The following is a 22,105-nucleotide window of genomic DNA, read 5'->3' as shown; positions in this document are numbered from 1 at the left end:
ATCCACGATGTAGGTGACTTTGTTTCTTTATTTCTTTCTAGAACACAAATGATGACGCCGGCGCGTTTTGCAGGTTTTTTTTTCACATTGCAGCAAAACAGACTTAAAATACTCATTTTTTTGTCATAGAGACATAAGTAATATATCAATTGAAACTATAGAATATTTTCTTTTATTTGTATACACTCAGAGTAAAAACACAATGTTGTGCTTTTTGTAAAATAAAGAAAACTAACATGATGCGTGATTTCTCCTCTCCCTCTGAACAAAGTTCAATCTGATAGTTCTCAGAAAATGAACTGTAACTTAGTGAATACTAATCACAGAAAAATTAAACTTATGTCTAAAAAAACGTTAAGATGTCAGGTTTTAAATTATGTAAGTCAAATCGAAAACAAACCTTCTGTGTTTATGTAATCTGTATGAAAAGAGAGCCATGTCAGAAATCCGTGATTTTGCCAGCGCTATTCAAACGCAAATTCAGAGGCAACACATGCATTCATTGTCTCAATCGTGTATTTATTGTCTTGAAAAGTTTTTATCTGGATGAAAAAGTCATGGTTAGCGAGCTCTAGAAGACATGCAGTTAGTTCCTGTTTTCTTCTATAGATGAATTTTAGATGAGTTTTTGTTTCTTTAGCGCCCTCCGGCTGCAGTATGAATTGGAAACTCCATTCATGGAATAGCCTCTTCTTCTTTTAGATGAATTTGTGGACTAAAAATGCACAGAGAGCGCCCTCCGACTTCAAGGATGAATTGAAAACACCAGCGCTCATAGTAATGACAATGAATATAGAATAAATAACTCCTTTGTATAGAAAATTGACATAAGCATATGAGAATCCAATATTTCTCCAAATGTGCATGCTTTTAAACTAAAAGCCTATATTCAGACTCTTTGCATCACAGAAATACATTATATTTTAAAGTATAATATAAAACCATTACTTTATATTGTAATAATATTTTTCTGTATGTTTCATATATCATAATGAGCTTGAGACATCACAGAAAGTTTTTTTCACAGCCTACCTGACTGAAATGCCTCATTAATATGCAAGTCATTTCAGCTCATTACTATCCAATTCTTTTGTCTTCTCAGGTGAGAATGGCCCATTTTCAGTGGTGATTCACGCCTCCTTGCATACTGTGTTTCTTGGCAAAAAGTGTCTTACAAAAACTAAATCAATATATTGTTTTATATGAAGGAGTAGGCAGCATAATTTTTACATAAATTTGAAGCAAAAACTCTAGTTTACAACCTCCAATACCCTAAAGTATTGTAAACACAGATTTACTATACTTTTTTTGGCCTTATTTCAGTGACTTAAGTTTTTTGTTTTTTCAATAACCACGCATAAATGTTACTCCTTCAAAAACACAAACATGTACATACATGTTCCTCACATATTATTGTAGCCTAGTTTGTGCTGAATACAGTGTAGTGACACTTTTTCCATTAATATGTTTATGAACAACTGAAAAAAGCACAAATGTCAGGGCATGTAAAAACTTCTCCAGGCCCCAAATCAGCCTCAGACTCCAGAGGGTTAACTCCAACCGTTGCCGTCTGTCAGCCGTATAATGTGGGTCAATGGGAACTTTTTATAAGAGTGATGTCTCACGCTTATACTTCAATGAGTGCTAGACATCACTTCCGTTGTCAGAGCGTGATCAGACCTCACTAAGTGAATGCTGAACGCAGTTGGACATAGTTGTGTTTTAGAGGTAAAAAATTATATAAATACTGTTCGGTTTCTCACACAAACCGATCGTTTCGTGTCTTAGGACATCAGTATGTTGTCACGAGCCGCAGAGTTTAATTTGGATTTGTCTAAGCAAGTTTTATTTACTCTTATAAAAGAGTAAATAAAAATTTTGGACGGTATGACTTTCATTCTCCACATAAGCACAAATATCTTTAAGAAAATAGTCCATCTCTGTGAGCCCATAAGTGGACTGTAACCCATACATGTATGATGGTTGGTGGGAAGCGATTGTTAATAATTAAAACAGTTTAAATTATTAGATTTTTCTCATCTATTGTTTCACTTCAGAAGACATTGATTCATCCACTGGGGTCGCATGGATTACTGTGTTTTTAGGACTCAAAGACATGTATTATTTTCCTAAAAATCCTAATTCATGTTTATCTGTAGAAAAAAAGTAATATCCATCATGGATGGCATGAGGGTGAGTAAAATATATGAGAATTTGTTTGGGGGTGAACTATCACTTTAACATTCATATGTTGTTGGTATGCTAATCCAAGATCAGTATGGACTAATAAGAATAAAGTACAACCTCTTGTGTGTTTGTGAACTGTCTAGTTTTAATCTAGAGCTCCAAAAAAATTTAAATATTTGCATAATATTAGGTGTCTGAAGATCAAGATCCCAGTCAGTCAAAGGTGATGTGTCTGAACAAAATAAGATTCTTGTCTGATGGGGACAGTGGATCTCTGGGGCTACCACTCCCTCCTCTGGGTCAGCATCAGAATTTTGTTAATGGAAAAGTTGCTCCACTCCCTGCAAAATAACAAATCAGATGTATTATAATCTAACAATACAAACTGCTTTGAATGCCCACATAACAAATTATGCAGGCTTAAAATATTTATTTCAAACAAATTATATATAATTTCAGCCATAATTACTGTCATGTATTAGGTTTTGCATTTGGCCATACAGTACTGTGCAAAAGTCTTAGCTTTGTTGTTTTAGCAATGTTTTAATGACCACCCATGTTTATTTTTTGGTCTTTATTACAATGCAAACAGGAAATACAGGAAATATGCACACAAAAAAATCAGAACAAAATTGATTCTATAAGCAAAAATCAGTATTTAACGTGACCTCCTAGCCTTCCATTTTTTTTCAAAGGAGAAACTTCTGATCAGATTTTGAAAGTTTTCTTGGCCTTCCAGTCATTTTCCATTCCATTTAGGTTTGAGAGAGCCAGGTTCTCACTATTACTCAAGTGTAAGGAGAGGTCACTAAATACTTGTAACACTGTGAACCAATGTAAACACAACCTAGGGTGACCAGATTTCTCGCAGGACGAGTGGGCGATATGAACATGGTATGAGAAATTTTATGTCACTATATTTTATATATATATATTATTAGGGGTGTAACGGTACACTTATTTGTACCGAACCGTTTCGGTACAGGGCTTTCGGTTTGGTGCACGTGTGTACTGAAGCATTACATTGCAACATTGTAGCCTAACCACCAATATTCGCAATAAGCTCTACGTTTTGTTTCTTTCGATAAGAAAAAAAGTGTCATCCTTCAAATTCTGTTCACAAAATCATGAAATTTAAACAGAAATGAAATGAATGAAAGCTTGTAAACAATATGTCATGTAGCATTTACCTCAGAAAAGCCATTCAGTGTCCAAAGTTTGTTAGTTCGCTAGAGAAATGAACTCTTTCGCTTAATATATGCACTGTCTTAGCCTATATAATCATTATATTTTACTTAACCTTTTAGTGATGTCCTGTCCTGAGGCTATTTAATGTATGTTTAAATAAATCTGTTGTGAAAATGTCAGCCACTGTGTAGAAATCATATTTCAACAACGAATTGGAGTAAAAACATTTAGGAGTTAATGCAAAAACTGCCTTAGGTGCAGCTTAGATGTTTGCATAGGCCTACAATTTGTTTTTGAATGTTGATTATTTTATCTGAAAATAAAAAGCAATTGAATTTAGGCTAATAGTTAGGGCTCAGTTGTTAACCTTTAATATTATAGGAGCATAATATTCAAGAAAGGGCTATCTACATAGTTTATATATTTTTTATCTTTAAGAAACTTTTAGTTATAATTTAATTTAAAGGTTCTCTAAGCGATCCTGGGTGGAGTAACTTCCTGTTGACGTTCGAAGTGTTGTCAAACAAAACAGAGGCTAGCTAGATCCTCCTCCTCCTCCCCCTCCCCCTCCCCTCCATGAACGCGCATTTAAAATCATTCTTGTCGGTTATTAGCTGGAGCATGTTTATTATGTTTCGTGGTCCAGGCTGCACCAGTTTGTTTTTATTGCCGTTTTTGGAGCTTGTGGCGACTAATAAATATAAATATATATATATATATATATATATATATATATATATATATATATATATATATATATATATATATATATATATATATATATATATATATATATATATATATATATAGTGTTCAACGTAAATGAGTACACCCCCTTTGAAAAGTAACATTTTAAACAATATCTCAATGAACACAAAAACAAAGGTGTTTGGTAGCTATGAGTGATCTGGATGTTCAACAGAAATCAAACAATATAAGACTGACTGCTCCCACTTTATATTAGTTGTCTTTAACTAGCGCAGTCCCTCTTTTGGTGTTAAAAGATTAGTCCACTTTTAAATAAAATTTTCCTTGAAAGTAGACTAATCCTTTAAAAAACTATTTACTAAAGACACAGTGCAAAATTAGTGCTGAAAATGCTGAGATGCTGAGAGTTGTTTTTGTGGCTGACATTATTGCATATGCATAGGAGTTTCCCTTTCAGATGCAAAATTTATAAGAGTATTTAAATAAATCACGCAACGTGATTTACTAATGTTTGCGCTTGTCAATTTACTGGTATTTGCACCATTATTTAAAGTCCAAAAAAAAACATGCCTTAACCCATTTTGCGACATGGCTGCAATTGTTTGCTGCAAGGAGGAGACACCGCAGAGAACAGAGTGTGTGGTAGAAGGGAGAAAACATTTTCCACTCATATTAATTTCTTTGGAATGCCGGAGGAAGAGGTTATCTGTATATTACATGTAACAAGTTCAGCGCACCATCGGCGCATTTGTGGAATAGAGCTCTCATGCTAATTTGCCCCGTTTAGTAAATCTGGCCTTAGGAGTCAAAGTTGAAGTTCAATCAGTTAAAAGAGACTTTACTGAAGTTCTCCACAATTCCATAGGCTGTAGAAAATGAGTAAGAGGATCCAGCCTTTAATTACTTAAAAATACAGAAACACTAGTACTTAGTCATATTGATAAACAGTTGACATAATTTCTACAGGTTTGTATAGGTTAACAGTACAGATAATTCTAGCAGCATCAGAACATTGTATTGTTCTCAGGGCTCTGAACCGGTTCAAGGAACGAAAGCGAAAACCGGAAACGAACAAAATTTTGACCAGAACATAACCAGAAACAAAACTAAATCAAATTTAATCGTTCTGAACAGAAACGCTAATTTGAAATCACCATTAACTGTTTAATAATGTTATCGTTCCGTTTAATATTTTGATTTGGCAGTCAACCAATCACGAATTCAAATAGTACAGCCTATGCAAATGTGAGTGAAATGCCTGTGCTGACACTCTAAATTGAGATGCCCGCACTGACACGCTCAGCTCAGCTGTCAAGTCATCATAGGTTAGGTAAGTCACAATGGCAATGCACTGGCATTAGTTTTTCCGATGATATGTCACCAACCGTCAAGTATTAGGCCTACATTTAAGTAAAAATGAATGCTAAGGTATATGCAGCTTGTTGTGCGTTTTGAAACCAGCGAAAAATGCAGAATAGTACAATTTTCAACGTCACATCACGCATCTGCAGCGCTTTTGTGAACGGAGAAAACTAGGCCTACCTACACAACACATATAAAATAAAAGGGAATATTTAGTCCTATAGGCTACGTGAAATATTTCACTTAAATAATTAGGTCTACAGATTAACAAAAAGAAAGTGGTTATTTGTGGTGCACTCCAAAGATCTAGAAAAGGAAACAGACGTTCTGCTTGTTTTCGTTATTTGAGTGTCTTTTGTAAATGTATGAATTATGTCTTGCTTTTACCTCTATGACCATAAATTACTGAGCTAGTTTACTGTCTTATAGAAGGAAAACAAATTCAGTGGTCGCGCCAGCGCCTCACGTGCACACACACACACAAATTCTTGCATTGCTTACTTGATATCGCAGCCTGTTAAATATTAAAGTAAAATACAATCAACCAAACGTTACACTCCTGAATTTAATTCTGTAATACACACTGTAAAAAAAATCCTGGTAAAATTTACGGTAAAAAAACGGCAGCTGTGGTTGCCAGAACTTTACTGTAGAAAAATACAGTAGCAACGTAAAAAAAAAAAAAAATCTGTTAAATTTACGGTAAAATAACGTATTTCATTAACTGATATAATGTTAATTTACCAACCTAATGAAGTACTAATATCTGTTTTGTACCTTTATAATACACTGACAGTCACCAAACACAGTGGTGATAAGAGTCACATGATGAATCAAAGTTCATCACAAGCAGATTTTCCACAAGCTGAGAAGGACAACACTAACATATAGAAGGTCCACATAGTGTCATTCAAACACACATTAAACACCATCATGGTAACATGCATGAAATTTTAAAAATGCAATACACATTAATTTAACAACATTAGATGTAACATATAACCCTAATGTACATAACAAATTAGAAAAAAAAGAGAAAAACTAAGAAACAACAGAGTTATTTCAACGAAAATATATCAAATGTGAAGTGTCACGCAGGGAATTGTGGAAATGTCAATTTACGTTTTTTCACTGTAAATTTTACAATGAATTGTTATTTTTCACTTCCAAAAACTGTGAATTTAATTAATTGTACCGTTAGATCTATTACAGTTATTCACCGTATATAGTACGGAAACTGTAAACCAATTGACAGTTTTTCACCGCAGCATTTTTACAGTCTTTTCCTGTTAAAATCACGGTCATTTTTTACAATGCAGTCTGCCGTTTACCACCCGTGACCACCGCCTCACTGTGCTGTTATATGTGAATGATGTCGATAATGCGAGTGAAGTACAAAGCTCATATAATAAATATAGTTTAGCATTCGTCATGAAAATGAAAACAGTTGAATTCATGCCGAATGAGAAAGGTAGACTACAGATTCTTTTTAAATTGTTTTGCATCTTATTTTGTTGTATTTTCAATAAATAAACCTGTTTCTCGCCTTGAATATAGCAATAGAAGCTGGAATGGCGTTAAAAATGAAAAGAGAATTTTTTTTATTCGTTTTGGCTTGGCGTTTATATAGTCTGAATAGTCCGACTGTTAATTTTAGAGGTTTTGTTGTGGAGTACATAAGTGGATAGGTAAAATAATATAGGGTAGTTTTGTTCATCATTTATGTTTACAAACATTATAAACAAAGCTATGTAGGCTAGGCTACTTTTACATTTTACTTTACAGATAACTTTATTATCATTATTTCTGAATGTAATAATAAAATGCGACGTATAGGCCTATGCGACTTATCATTTTTCGTCTCAGGAATAGCGTCGGTATTTTTAACCATGCAGCAAACATTAAAATATCTTGAAAAAAAAAAAACTTAAATTTACAAACCATTGTTTTTGTTTTGTTTTTCTTTCGTTTAATACTATACTATTATTAATATTATATAATATTATATTATTATTATTATTATTATTATTATTATTAATTAGGCTACATGCAATAATAATAATAATAATAATAAAAAATAACGTTATTAACCGCTATTTTTTTTTCTATAAAACCGGTTTCGGAACGTTTATAATACAGAAGGAATGCTGGAACAGAAACGTTAAAATACTGATTCTGCTCGGAGTGGAACGATTTAATTTTTTTTTTTTTTTTTTTTAAGCCTGTAAGGCCCCCCGCATCGGCCCAAAAACGGACTCCGACGCCCCCGGGCGAAGGTTAACGCGTGTATGCCTTTTCAGCGTCTCTATTAAGTTCACTTAATTTCACTCGCTTAATCTGACTCCAATTTCAAATGATTCTTACTCTTAGGTTGTGTTTCCAATTAGAAATTAATCATTTGTTATGTATTAATTTAGATATTCGATTATTCTGATTACCTTATATCTTCAATTATTTCGTTCACTGCAGTCCCGGTATCGCTTTAGAAGAGTTACTTCGGCTGACTTGAGTACTCTTCCCGGACACAAACTCGTCAGTCTGACCTTAAACATTGGATGCAGGGTAAATATCTACCTTTAAGTCGGTCGCACTCCGCTTACTCGTAACAAAAAGCATAGTTTTGTTATATATATTTACGAAAACTGCAACTTATTTAAGGCAGTGATTGTCAGAAATCGAAATGGACTTAAATGATGTGCCCCATGCTCCATCTATTAAACCTTTCCTCAGACATTCACCCATCTATGTGGGGGCCTGCAGAAGATCCCGCCTGACTGCTTTGCACTTTACCTTATATACAGACCAAAACAGAAAGGATCATAAATATTTACTACACCAACACCTGTTTTGGGGGAGAGGAGTGGGTTTTCACAAAAGGCACCACCCAAAAGAGGACAGAATTTTCCTTAGTTTTCAGTCTCCTTCATGATACTAGTGACTGCTGTGAAATTGAGACCATTTTACCAATCGCACTGAGACAAATTAAATGATACCAAACTTGAAAAGGGAAAAACAATAGACAATACACAAGTTACATTATATGTTTTGAATAACTTTCAGTGACTTGAGCCAGAGGAAGGGGAGGTGTGTGTGTGTGTGTGTGTGGTGGGGGAGGCGTTGTCCTTTTGGGGTTAGGGCAAGGCGTTGTCCATTGCTACTTCTTTGAGATCTTCTTTCCAGATTAAAGTTTTATTACTTTATTGCAGGACGCTTTATCTCAGTTTTTGTTTAGCAGGAAAATCAAGCCTTACAATATATGTTAAAAAATTTTTGGTAAAAGGACAAGTCATAAATTCCAGAGGGACTCTTCTCATCTGGGATGCTGTGAAACTCTCTTGGAGACTATTCCTTTGGCATGGTCACACGCCTCTAAAATTAATAACCAAGCACAAGTAAATAAAACGTAGGCAATATTTTTTCCCTTCAAGGGACTTCATTGGAACAGCCACACAGGGCACTGATACAAACTTCTGCACAATTCACTGTCATAGTTTAACATATAGTGACAAATTGTGCTATAAATCCTAAAAAGAATTACGCATACTAAGTATGCATGTGTTAGTGCAGGGGTTCTCAACCTTTTGCAAGCTGGGCCCCCCCAAAGCTGGTTCATTGCAGTCGGGGCCCCAGTGCGTGTGAGCATTTCACAAAAACTAAAGGAAAGCTTTAACTGTAGCCTATATTCTGACTAGTTTATTCGTTCATATGGGTGCGATTTGTGAAAAAAAAAAAAACAGAGGGGGGGATGTTTTGAATTTTTTTATTTTTTATTATTTGTTAAAAACCACAGTGCTATATACTATTTTTGGCAGCTGTTACAGAATTTTTTTTTTTTTTTTTTTTTTTTTTAAATCTTCTGATTTATCCTTGAGATTTGAAGTATTAGATAGCTTGGATATTTGCACCACTACAATGACATTCATTATTCTTAATTTCTGATAGAAATGCAAAATCAATCGGAAGTTATTAATAGAATAACGAGACACAAACCTTACCTCAGATTTTATTATATAGAATTTAAGCTGCTCCCTACGCAGGGTTTCATAATTACTGAGGTCAGAAAATGTTGTTTGCTAGGGGAGTACGGGGGCATGCTCCCCTGAGAAAAATTAGATTTCCTTGGTGTACATATGTGCATTTTAAGACGTTTTAAGGCCAACAAATTGGATAACAATAGCTTTAAAACCATGTCAACAAATATATACATGCATGCACAGTTTTGAGGTAAAAAATATTTCAGCAGAGGGAGGGATATCAGAAGTTAAATATATATATATATATATAATATATATGTTTTTTTTATATATATATATATATATATATATAATATAACTAAATACGACACGTTTTATACGTTTGCAGCCTCTGAAACTGTCATAAAAATTAATTCAGATGGTTCAATTTTCTGCATTTTTCGCATCCGTAACAAATATTTTGAGGGGTGTTTTTGACAATTGAGAGCCACCAAATGACGAATATGAAAAAACGAATACGACAGTTTCGGACTCAGTCAGGGTGCAAGGACCTTAAACTTTTGAGGCTTGCTCAGCTTCTGGAGAAATCAAACAAATGAGTGCCGTTTTCTAAAGTCTATGAGCGCAGCACACACAAATAAACTAAATTGACATTCTGCAGTTAAATTTCAAAATGTGTTTTTTTTATATTTATAACATTTGAATATGTGACACTGATATGTTAATAATATTAAGTCACTTACATTTTAGACGAAATAATGACTGTTTTGGTCTATTTTAGCAGCGAAAATAGATCAGATGAATCCAAACAAAGATCGCAACATAGCGCATCTCACAGCAACACTCAATCGTGTTTTGAATGATTCAGTGTTTTGAACAAATGGTTTGAGTCAAAGATTCAATGACCAATTCACAAACATCTGTCTCTTTCTTGATGAATCGGCCGTTTGAACAAATCGTGAATGAACGATTCAATGACTCGCTTAATAAAACCGCTTATCACCTGCATTTGCGCTCACTATCGACAAACCAATCAAGTTTGTTCAAAACTTTTTTTTTTAATCTGTCCAAACACATTTTAATTTTTATTCAGGAGTTTGTATATACAAAACTATAACTTTTTATTACAGTAGTTTAGTGATAAAAAAAAAAAAATTGCATTTTTTTTTTTCTTTTTTTTTCAGTTTTCTTTTTCCTCCCATCCTGTAGCCCCACCGGTTGAGAACCACTGCATTAGTGGATACATATTACATTATATACATATATATATATATATATATATATATATATATATATATAATGAGAAAATGAAAATGAATCATGTTTTTGGACCTTGGATGCATGTAAAAATATTGTAGCAGACCAGACCTCCAAAACAAAATTAGGAACCTTTAAAATAGCATTATTGGGGCATTTTAAGTTGCTCAAGCAAGTGTCGTTTCTTTTGCATTTAATCTTTATACAAAAAAATACTGCTGGTCAGAACTTTATTCCACCTCAATGAAGAGATGAGTGCCATCCATTGTGTTGCCTTGTTTTTTCAAACGTGATGTAAGGTGTAGTTTTCCTTGCTTTACCCAGGGCTGGAAGTTATATGTTGACTGTGAGACAGTTGACTTTGATTGTATGCATTTATGATGAAATTTACTATGTTTTCGTGTTAATCCATGTTCATTTTGACCATGAACAATGCGCTATCACTTTAATTCTGTTTGAGAAGCACAGCAAAAATAGACAACAATCACTGCACTGCTCCTGGAATGCATTGTCAGACTGCATCTGTGTGCAGTGTGAATGCTCTTACCTGTTAATATGAGCAAAATATGTACTGCATACGGACTGCAAATGGATCATGCAAAAAACTGACACTGCATAACTTTGCTATACTACTGCCATACTATTACTGCTGTGCTACCTTCTTTAAAATCTGAGGATTGATGGTGTGGGTGCACCCTTATGAGGCCAATTAATTGTTGCGATTTTATACTTGCTTTAGGCAAACGTAACACCTGGAGGGTGTTCCCATAGCGTCAGCTACTGATGCAGCATCTTGTTTCTTACTCAGGAAACTAAGGTTACATACACAAACGAGGCGTTCAGATCAAATTTCTCTCTTGCCTAATAAAGCACCCTGAGAAACACCAGTCTTGTAGTTGCTGATTATTTATACATGCTATTTGATTATTCAACTATAGTACATGATGTGAATGCAATAATACAAGAAAAATTTTAATATTGATACAAGAATCTAAAATTTCAATATCGAAAAAAATATCACAGTATATGATTGTACCGGCACAGCCCTATCTGCTTATGATGTGCCAGTTAGAGTTTTGTTGCTACTGTATGAACTTGATCTTTTTAGAGAATATGTACTTTATTTATCTTCAGTAATTTTTACTGAAATCCAAGACTTTGTGGATGTGTTCTATTATTTAATTTCCTTCATCCTGTCATATGCTTTCTTTCTCAGTTACACCCGAGAGGCATACCTTGAGCTTGTGGAAAACATTCGTAAAATAATACCAGGTAGCTTGTCACTATGAAATGTACCAATTGATAACTGATTCTTGATTAGTGGGACAAAACTGACCTGTATTGTCGAATCAGGATTTGGTCAGACAGGTTATGGTTGTTAATATTAAGCTCAAAAAAGTATTATAAAGGCACCTTAAACATTGTTATATATTATATTTCAGGTCTTCTGAAGACATTCAATAGCTTTATTTGAGGAACAGACAGAATATTAGATTCCATTCAGCATCCAAACAGCATGTTACGTTCGATTACGACAGTCAGTATCTTAAAACTCTCTTCACGTTGTTCAAATGTTTCCGTATCATAATCTGAACACAAGTCTGTGCTTTTGTTTAAAAAGGCTGTATTTTTTTGGAGTTTACTGCTAATTCTGAATGATGTCAAGTGTTCGTTACATCAGTGGTTCACAACCCTGGTCCTGCAGTACCTCCAACACTGCACATTTTAGATATCTCCCTAGTCAATCACATCCGATTCAGCTCATCAGTTCATTAAAGTCTCCAAGACCTCAGATGGATGTGTCTGTTAAGAAAGACATCAAAAATGTGCAGCGTTGGGGGTACTCCAGGACCAGGGTTGGGAACCGATGTGTTACATGACAGCACTTTCACTCTTGTTACAAATAATTTAATGGTTGTTTAATTTTTTTTTGTTTGTTTGTTTGTTTGATTGTTTTTTTTGTTTATTTAGTTTATTTAGCAGTAAGAATTCTACTCTTAATTTGTTGGATTTAATTATATATATATTTTTTTTTATGTGGTATACTACTTTTACTACTACTATGTACTTAAATAAAAAATATAAAATATACTTATGGTATACAATTCAGTACATGTTGTAGTTACACTGTAGATACATTTAAAGTACCTGCATTTAATTACTCTGTTGACCGCATCTAAACGTATCCTTATGCCTACCGTCTACATCTACCTCTAACCATACCTGTATCCTAAACTCTATAACAGCAAATAGCTATTGCAAATCTGACAATGGTATTGCAGAACAACATGCATGTACACAATAAACTACATTAGCAAATGTTTAATTTTATAATATAAGTGCATAGGATTTGAAGACATCTCATATAAAGTTGGACCTAAGTGGTATATTTTAAAATGAACCATCAGGGCACAACACAAAATGCTATTTATAAATGCTATTAAAAATACATTTAAATATACATTTATCTATATAAAGTATTGAGTTATTGTTTGAGCAGGTGGTAGGTAATAAATAATGTCATCATTTTGATAAAAATACTACGATATGTTCAATGAATGATTTCAGATGTTTTGTCCCATGCCTCAATAATCAATGTAGTGTCAAGTTATGATGAGATGTAAATGAAGTGCAGTGGTTTATGATGTTCCTCTTTGTCCCTGATAAATCCTGTTTCAGGAGTCAGTATGAGCAGTGATTTCATCACAGGCTTCTGTGGAGAGACTGAAGATGACCATCAGCAGACCCTATCTCTCCTCAGGGAGGTGGGCTATAACATGGGCTTTCTCTTCGCCTACAGCATGAGGAAGGTCTGATCTACCTTTTGCTCTTCCTATCCGATACCTGCCAGATTCATGCATATCTCTTGTAATTCTGTTCATAATAATATGGCTGTCAATTAGTCATTACAATATTTTTTCTTATTCTTTTTTCCCCTTTTTTTATTTTTTATTTTTTTATTTTGCAGTCTCTCATGGTCATTGAAATATTAAGGAAACTCATGGAAATTAGTATAAGTAATTGAAATGTCAAAAATTAGTATAGTTGAAGATTTACTCGGCTCTAAAATATTTTATCAGCTAGATAGGTCTTTTAAAAGCTTGTGTAGCGTAAAACCAGCATGATAACATCAGTCTGTTCACTGATGGTCACATTAGATACATTTATTCACTAATAAGTTTAACCTGCAGTTAAATCCATTAGTTCAAAAAATTGGCACCAAACATACAAATGAATAACAAAATGAAAATTCCCAGCAATCCCTATAGCATGATTAAAAACTGGGATGGGACAAAGTATTTTAACATTGAAAAAAATGTTTCTTGCTTATCTTTAGAAAACCCATGCATATCATCGGCTGCAAGATGATGTTCCTGTGCCAGTGAAACAGCGTCGTCTGGAGGAACTCATCTCTGTTTTTAGAGAAGAGGCAGCTAAAGTCAACATGGCTTTTATCGGCAGTGCACAGCTGGTGTTGGTAGAGGGAGTGAGTATAACATTATACTTCATGATGTTTTTGCCTAATTTTTTTACTGCTTGTAGGGTTGATTGGGGATAGAAAAACACTAAACAGATAACTGGTACATATATACTTTTTAAGCAGCACTTAAAAATATTTACTGAATTTCAGTGTATGGCAAAAAAGTTAAATTGCTTTTAAAAAAATATAATCTTGTGTGTTCCACAGAGGAAAATTGTACAGGTTTGGAATGTCATGAGTGTGAGAAATTGTGAAAGTACGATCTGGTATGTCATCTGAGTATTCCGTGCATATTGAATATTTGCACACTGTGTACAGTTTGCATACTATACAGCTCTGGAAAAATTTTTTAGAGACCATTACAAAATTATCCGTATGTGTTTGAGTAAAAAAATTTTTGTTTCATTCTATGAACTACTGACACCATTTCTCCCAAATTGTTTTTTTTTTTTTTTTTTTGCAGAAAATGAAAGCTGAAGAAAGTGTTTTCAGTGTTTTGCATTCACTTTTAAACAATACAATGCTAATGTTTTCACTTTACAAGATTTCAAAAATTAACCCTGGTTTTTAATCACAGCTTTCATGCTTCTTGGCATGCTCTCTATTAGTCTTTCACATTGACTTTATGCCACTCCTGGTGCAAAAATTCAAGCAGCTCTGCTTTGTTTGATAGCTTGCAACCACTCTCCCTCTTGATCACATTCCAGAAGTTTTCATTGGGGTTCAGGTCTGGAGATTGTGCTGGCCATGACATGGTTTTGATCTGGTGTTCCTCAATACACACATAATGAACTAATGTATCAAGCCAAGTATATAAGGTCATCCTAGAAGAAACCATATTTCTTTCTGCTCCAATGAAGGACAGTGATTTTCTTTCTTTTGCTGAACACAAAACAATATATTTTGAAGAATGTCCGTAACCAAACAGTTGATGGGACCCCACTGACTTCCATAGTATTTTTTTTTTTTTTCATACTATGGAAGTCAGTGGTGTCCGTCAACTGTTTGGTTACCTATATACTTCAAAATATCTTCTTTTGTGTTCAGTAGAAGAAAGAAATTCATACAGGTTTGGAACAACTTGAGGGTGAGTAAATGATGACAGAATTCTCATTTTTGGGTGACCCTTTAATTGACCTGACTGAGTGGAATGGATCATTGTCCTGCTAGGAATAAAAAACAATCTTCAGAATTGGGGAACATTGATAGAGCTGAAGGAAGTATGTTTTCTTCCAGGATAACCTTATACATGACTTGATTCATTAAGGCTGATTTATACTTGTGGACAATTTTCTAATTTACATTCATTAGCTCCGACCAACAGCAAGTCAGCTATTTTGGTTTGAATGTTAATTTTTTGAAAAAACAGGCTATGAATTTTATACTACTACTCCTACAGGGTTTATCCAATTTACACCAAGCTTTTTTTAACTTGTTGCGAACACATTGAAGTTGTTTAATTGCAAACGGATTTTGGATATCTCAAACGGTTTGGCCGTGGCGAGGCAACGAATTTATGGCGAGAATAGGGAAACAGGAAATGTGTTATAACTTCTGCATACATTGATTGATGTTTATGAAACTTCAGGAGTGTGTTGGTTGTAGTAGTCTGATCACATGGATGTAACTATTGTGAGTCAAAGTTATAGCGCCACCAAATGGCAGCAAGAAGTGTATCACTTTTAAAATGCTTTGAGATCACCCTCTTATTTTTACCTGATTTGTTTCAAACTTCATCAATGTAATGGCAATACACAGCAGATGTAGACCTATGACAGGATTTTTGATATTTGAAATATCGTTGCCATGGCGACAGGTCAAACTGTAATAATATTCTTGAGTGTTTTTGAGGCTCTTAACATGCTTCAATTTGCATGAAACTCGACACACACATCAATATTGTCAACCAGTAGACATGGACAAAGCCATAGAAATGGGCGTGGTGGAGGGGCTCAGTAGCGCCACCTTTTGACAAAAGTGGGGGTTAGTTTTTCCTACAGTCACCAAACTCGGTACATATATTGATCGCATCAAGCCGGACAATTTTCTAATTTACATTCATTAGCTCCGACCAACAGGAAGTCGGCTATTTTTGTTTGAATGTTAATTTTTTGAAAAAACAGGCTATGAATTTTATACTACTACTCCTACAGGGTTTATCCAATTTACACCAAGCTTTTTTTAACTTGTTGCTAACACATTGAAGTTGTTTAATTGCAAACGGATTTTGGATATCTCAAACGGTTTGGCCGTGGCGAGGCAACGAATTTATGGCAAGAAAAGGGAAACAAAGTGTTATAACTTCTGCATACATTAATTGATTTTGATGAAACTTTGGCTTAGTCTTCGTTGTACAAGGCTGATCACATGGATTTGACTATTGTGATTCAAAGTCATAGCGCCACCAACTGGAAGCAGAAAATGTGTCACTTTCAGCATACATTGAGATCACCCTCTTATTTTTACCTGATTTGCTTCAAAATTCATCAGAATAATGTTAAAACTTGGCACATGTAATCCTTTGAAAATGGGCAGGGAGGAGGGGCTCTATAGCGGCACCTTGTAGTGCAGTAAATGTGGAGTGAATTTGACATAGTCCTTTGATGTTTAACCGTTTTAAGTGCCTATTGCCCGCTGTGCACAGTTGCCCTGAAGCCACCGGGGTGGCGGTGCCACCGGGCTTGGGCCCGCCATCGCTGCTCGCAGCTATATTTATTAGGGCCCAAGCGAAAATTCGCGCAGGGCCCTCTTGTTCTTCTAAGGATTATTAGGGCCCAAGCGAAAATTCGCGCAGGGCCCTCTTGTTCTTCTAAGGATTATTAGGGCCCAAGCGAAAATTCGCGCAGGGCCCTCTTGTTCTTCTAAGGATTATTATTATTTTTTTTTTTTTTTTTTTTTTCCGTCTTCCGGGGCTTTTTGGGGGCCTTAACATGCTCAAAAACTCTTGAAAATTGGCACACACATTGGAATCCGCGGCCATTAGGACGCCGGAGAGGCTGGTACCCGGGCGTGGCAGGGGGGCTCGACAGCGCCCCCTTGAAAAAAGTCTGAAAATTTGGTCCATATATTAAACATGCTTGCACGTATTAGTATGAAACTCGGTACACATATAGACCTCATCGGGCCGAACAACTTTCGCGCTCTAAGTTAATCGCCACGCCAACAGGAAGTCAGCTATTAAGGGTTGTTTGAAAAACGCATGCTCTGGAATTTGATATACTCCTCCTAGACGATTAATCCGATCGCCACCAAACTCGGTCAGCATGAAGTCAAGACACTGATGATTAAAAATTGCCAGGGGATTTTTGATATCTCGAACGGTTTGGCCGTGGCGAGGCAACAAATTTATGGCGAGAAAAAGGAAACAGGAAATGTGTTATAACGTCTTAATACATATATTGATCTTTATGAAACTTCACGAGTGTGTTCGTTATAGGAGTCTGATCACATGGATGTGACTATTGTGAGTCAAAGTTATAGCGCCACCAACTGGCAGCAGGAAGTGTATCACTTTTTGAAATGTTTTGAGATCACCCTCTTATTTTTACCTGATTTGCTTCAAACTTCATCAGTGTAATGTCAATACACAGCAGATGTAGACCTATGACAGGATTTTTGATATTTGAAATATTGTTGCCATGGCAACAGGTCAAACTGTAATAATATTCTTGAGTGTTTTTGAGGCTCTTAACATGCTTCAAATTGCATGAAACTCGACACACACATCAATATTGTCAACCAGTAGACATGGACAAAGCCATAGAAATGGGCGTGGTGGAGGGGCTCAGTAGCGCCACCTTTTGACAAAAGTGGGGGTTAGTTTTTCCTACAGTCACCAAACTCGGTACACATATTATTCTCATCAAGCCGGACAATTTTCTAATTTACATTCATTAGCTCCGACCAACAGGAAGTCAGCTATTTTGCTTTGAATGTTATTTTTTTGAAAAAACAGGCTATGAATTTTATACTACTACTCCTACAGGGTTTATCCAATTTACACCAAGCTTTTTTTAACTTGTTGCGAACACATTGAAGTTGTTTAATTGCAAACGGATTTTGGATATCTCAAACGGTTTGGCCGTGGCGAGGCAACGAATTTATGGCGAGAAAAGGGAAACAGGAAATGTGTTATAACTTCTGCATACATTGATTGATGTTTATGAAACTTCAGGAGTGTGTTGGTTGTAGTAGTCTGATCACATGGATGTAACTATTGTGAGTCAAAGTTATAGCGCCACCAAATGGCAGCAAGAAGTGTATCACTTTTAAAATGCTTTGAGATCACCCTCTTATTTTTACCTGATTTGCTTCAAACTTCATCAGTGTAATGTCAATACACAGCAGATGTAGACCTATGACAGGATTTTTGATATTTGAAATATTGTTGCCATGGCAACAGGTCAAACTGTAATAATATTCTTGAGTGTTTTTGAGGCTCTTAACATGCTTCAAATTGCATGAAACTCGACACACACATCAATATTGTCAACCAGTAGACATGGACAAAGCCATAGAAATGGGCGTGGTGGAGGGGCTCAGTAGCGCCACCTTTTGACAAAAGTGGGGGTTAGTTTTTCCTACAGTCACCAAACTCGGTACACATATTATTCTCATCAAGCCGGACAATTTTCTAATTTACATTCATTAGCTCCGACCAACAGGAAGTCAGCTATTTTGGTTTGAATGTTAATTTTTTGAAAAAACAGGCTATGAATTTTATACTACTACTCCTACAGGGTTTATCCAATTTACACCAAGCTTTTTTAACTTGTTGCTAACACATTGAAGTTGTTTAATTGCAAACGGATTTTGGATATCTCAAACGGTTTGGCCGTGGCGAGGCAACGAATTTATGGCAAGAAAAGGGAAACAAAGTGTTATAACTTCTGCATACATTAATTGATTTTGATGAAACTTTGGCTTAGTCTTCGTTGTACAAGGCTGATCACATGGATTTGAGTATTGTGATTCAAAGTCATAGCGCCACCAACTGGAAGCAGAAAATGTGTCACTTTCAGCATACATTGAGATCACCCTCTTATTTTTACCTGATTTGCTTCAAAATTCATCAGAATAATGTTAAAACTTGGCACATGTAATCCTTTGAAAATGGGCAGGGAGGAGGGGCTCTATAGCGGCACCTTGTAGTGCAGTAAATGTGGAGTGAATTTGACATAGTCCTTTGATGTTTAACCGTTTTAAGTGCCTATTGCCCGCTGTGCACAGTTGCCCTGAAGCCACCGGGGTGGCGGTGCCACCGGGCTTGGGCCCGCCATCGCTGCTCGCAGCTATATTTAGGGCCCAAGCGAAAATTCGCGCAGGGCCCTCTTGTTCTTCTAAGGATTATTATTATTTTTATTTTTTTTATTTTTTTTTTTTTTTTTCCGTCTTCCGGGGCTTTTTGGGGGCCTTAACATGCTCAAAAACTCTTGAAAATTGGCACACACATTGGAATCCGCGGCCATTAGGACGCCGGAGAGGCTGGTACCCGGGCGTGGCAGGGGGCTCGACAGCGCCCCTTGAAAAAAGTCTGAAAATTTGGTCCATATATTAAACATGCTTGCACGTATTAGTATGAAACTCGGTACACATATAGACCTCATCGGGCCGAACAACTTTCGCGCTCTAAGTTAATCGCCACGCCAACAGGAAGTCAGCTATTAAGGGTTGTTTGAAAAACGCATGCTCTGGAATTTGATATACTCCTCCTAGACGATTAATCCGATCGCCACCAAACTCGGTCAGCATGAAGTCAAGACACTGATGATTAAAAATTGCCAGGGGATTTTTGATATCTCGAACGGTTTGGCCGTGGCGAGGCAACGAATTTATGGCGAGAAAAAGGAAACAGGAAATGTGTTATAACGTCTTAATACATATATTGATCTTTATGAAACTTCACGAGTGTGTTCGTTATAGGAGTCTGATCACATGGATGTGACTATTGTGAGTCAAAGTTATAGCGCCACCAACTGGCAGCAGGAAGTGTATCACTTTTTGAAATGTTTTGAGATCACCCTCTTATTTTTACCTGATTTGCTTCAAACTTCATCAGTGTAATGTCAATACACAGCAGATGTAGACCTATGACAGGATTTTTGATATTTGAAATATTGTTGCCATGGCAACAGGTCAAACTGTAATAATATTCTTGAGTGTTTTTGAGGCTCTTAACATGCTTCAAATTGCTTGAAACTCGACACACACATCAATATTGTCAACCAGTAGACATGGACAAAGCCATAGAAATGGGCGTGGTGGAGGGGCTCAGTAGCGCCACCTTTTGACAAAAGTGGGGGTTAGTTTTTCCTACAGTCACCAAACTCGGTACACATATTATTCTCATCAAGCCGGACAATTTTCTAATTTACATTCATTAGCTCCGACCAACAGGAAGTCAGCTATTTTGGTTTGAATGTTAATTTTTTGAAAAAACAGGCTATGAATTTTATACTACTACTCCTACAGGGTTTATCCAATTTACACCAAGCTTTTTTTAACTTGTTGCGAACACATTGAAGTTGTTTAATTGCAAACGGATTTTGGATATCTCAAACGGTTTGGCCGTGGCGAGGCAACGAATTTATGGCGAGAAAAGGGAAACAGGAAATGTGTTATAACTTCTGCATACATTGATTGATGTTTATGAAACTTCAGGAGTGTGTTGGTTGTAGTAGTCTGATCACATGGATGTAACTATTGTGAGTCAAAGTTATAGCGCCACCAAATGGCAGCAAGAAGTGTATCACTTTTAAAATGCTTTGAGATCACCCTCTTATTTTTACCTGATTTGCTTCAAACTTCATCAGTGTAATGTCAATACACAGCAGATGTAGACCTATGACAGGATTTTTGATATTTGAAATATTGTTGCCATGGCAACAGGTCAAACTGTAATAATATTCTTGAGTGTTTTTGAGGCTCTTAACATGCTTCAAATTGCATGAAACTCGACACACACATCAATATTGTCAACCAGTAGACATGGACAAAGCCATAGAAATGGGCGTGGTGGAGGGGCTCAGTAGCGCCACCTTTTGACAAACGTGGGGGTTAGTTTTTCCTACAGTCACCAAACTCGGTACACATATTATTCTCATCAAGCCGGACAATTTTCTAATTTACATTCATTAGCTCCGACCAACAGGAAGTCAGCTATTTTGGTTTGAATGTTAATTTTTTGAAAAAACAGGCTATGAATTTTATACTACTACTCCTACAGGGTTTATCCAATTTACACCAAGCTTTTTTTAACTTGTTGCTAACACATTGAAGTTGTTTAATTGCAAACGGATTTTGGATATCTCAAACGGTTTGGCCGTGGCGAGGCAACGAATTTATGGCAAGAAAAGGGAAACAAAGTGTTATAACTTCTGCATACATTAATTGATTTTGATGAAACTTTGGCTTAGTCTTCGTTGTACAAGGCTGATCACATGGATTTGACTATTGTGATTCAAAGTCATAGCGCCACCAACTGGAAGCAGAAAATGTGTCACTTTCAGCATACATTGAGATCACCCTCTTATTTTTACCTGATTTGCTTCAAAATTCAACAGAATAATGTTAAAACTTGGCACATGTAATCCTTTGAAAATGGGCAGGGAGGAAGGGGTCTATAGCGGCACCTTGTAGTGCAGTAAATGTGGAGTGAATTTGACATAGTCCTTTGATGTTTAACCGTTTTAAGTGCCTATTGCCCGCTGTGCACAGTTGCCCTGAAGCCACCGGGGTGGCGGTGCCACCGGGCTTGGGCCCGCCATCGCTGCTCGCAGCTATATTTATTTATTTATTTATTTATATATTTTTTTTTTTTCCGTCTTCCAGGGCTTTTTGGGGGCCTTAACATGCTCAAAAACTCTTGAAAATTGGCACACACATTGGAATCCGCGGCCATTAGGACGCCGGAGAGGCTGGTACCCGGGCGTGGCAGGGGGGCTCGACA

General features: G+C 35.9%; 1 protein-coding gene across 5 annotated transcripts in view; it reads left to right on the top strand.

The window, feature by feature from the left end:
- cdk5rap1 (CDK5 regulatory subunit associated protein 1) overlaps positions 1 to 22,105 on the top strand; it is a 312,787-nt gene that overhangs the window by 48,158 nt on the left and 242,524 nt on the right. For 3 of the 5 annotated variants that reach the window (XM_067387409.1, XM_067387408.1, XM_067387407.1), the window contains exons 9-11: positions 11,893 to 11,948; positions 13,356 to 13,486; positions 14,014 to 14,163. In XM_067387409.1, coding sequence (XP_067243510.1) covers positions 11,893 to 11,948; positions 13,356 to 13,486; positions 14,014 to 14,163 — 337 coding nt within the window. Of the gene's footprint in view, positions 1 to 11,892; positions 11,949 to 13,355; positions 13,487 to 14,013; positions 14,164 to 14,364; positions 15,040 to 22,105 lie in introns of those variants that run through there. The other 2 variants (XM_067387411.1, XM_067387410.1) reach the window with 2 other exon arrangements.

The sequence above is a fragment of the Chanodichthys erythropterus genome, chromosome 6, assembly GCF_024489055.1.
Source record: "Chanodichthys erythropterus isolate Z2021 chromosome 6, ASM2448905v1, whole genome shotgun sequence".
Lineage (NCBI taxonomy): Eukaryota > Metazoa > Chordata > Actinopteri > Cypriniformes > Xenocyprididae > Chanodichthys > Chanodichthys erythropterus.
Note: the sequence above shows the minus strand (reverse complement) of the source record. Positions and strands in the feature narration are given on the sequence as shown.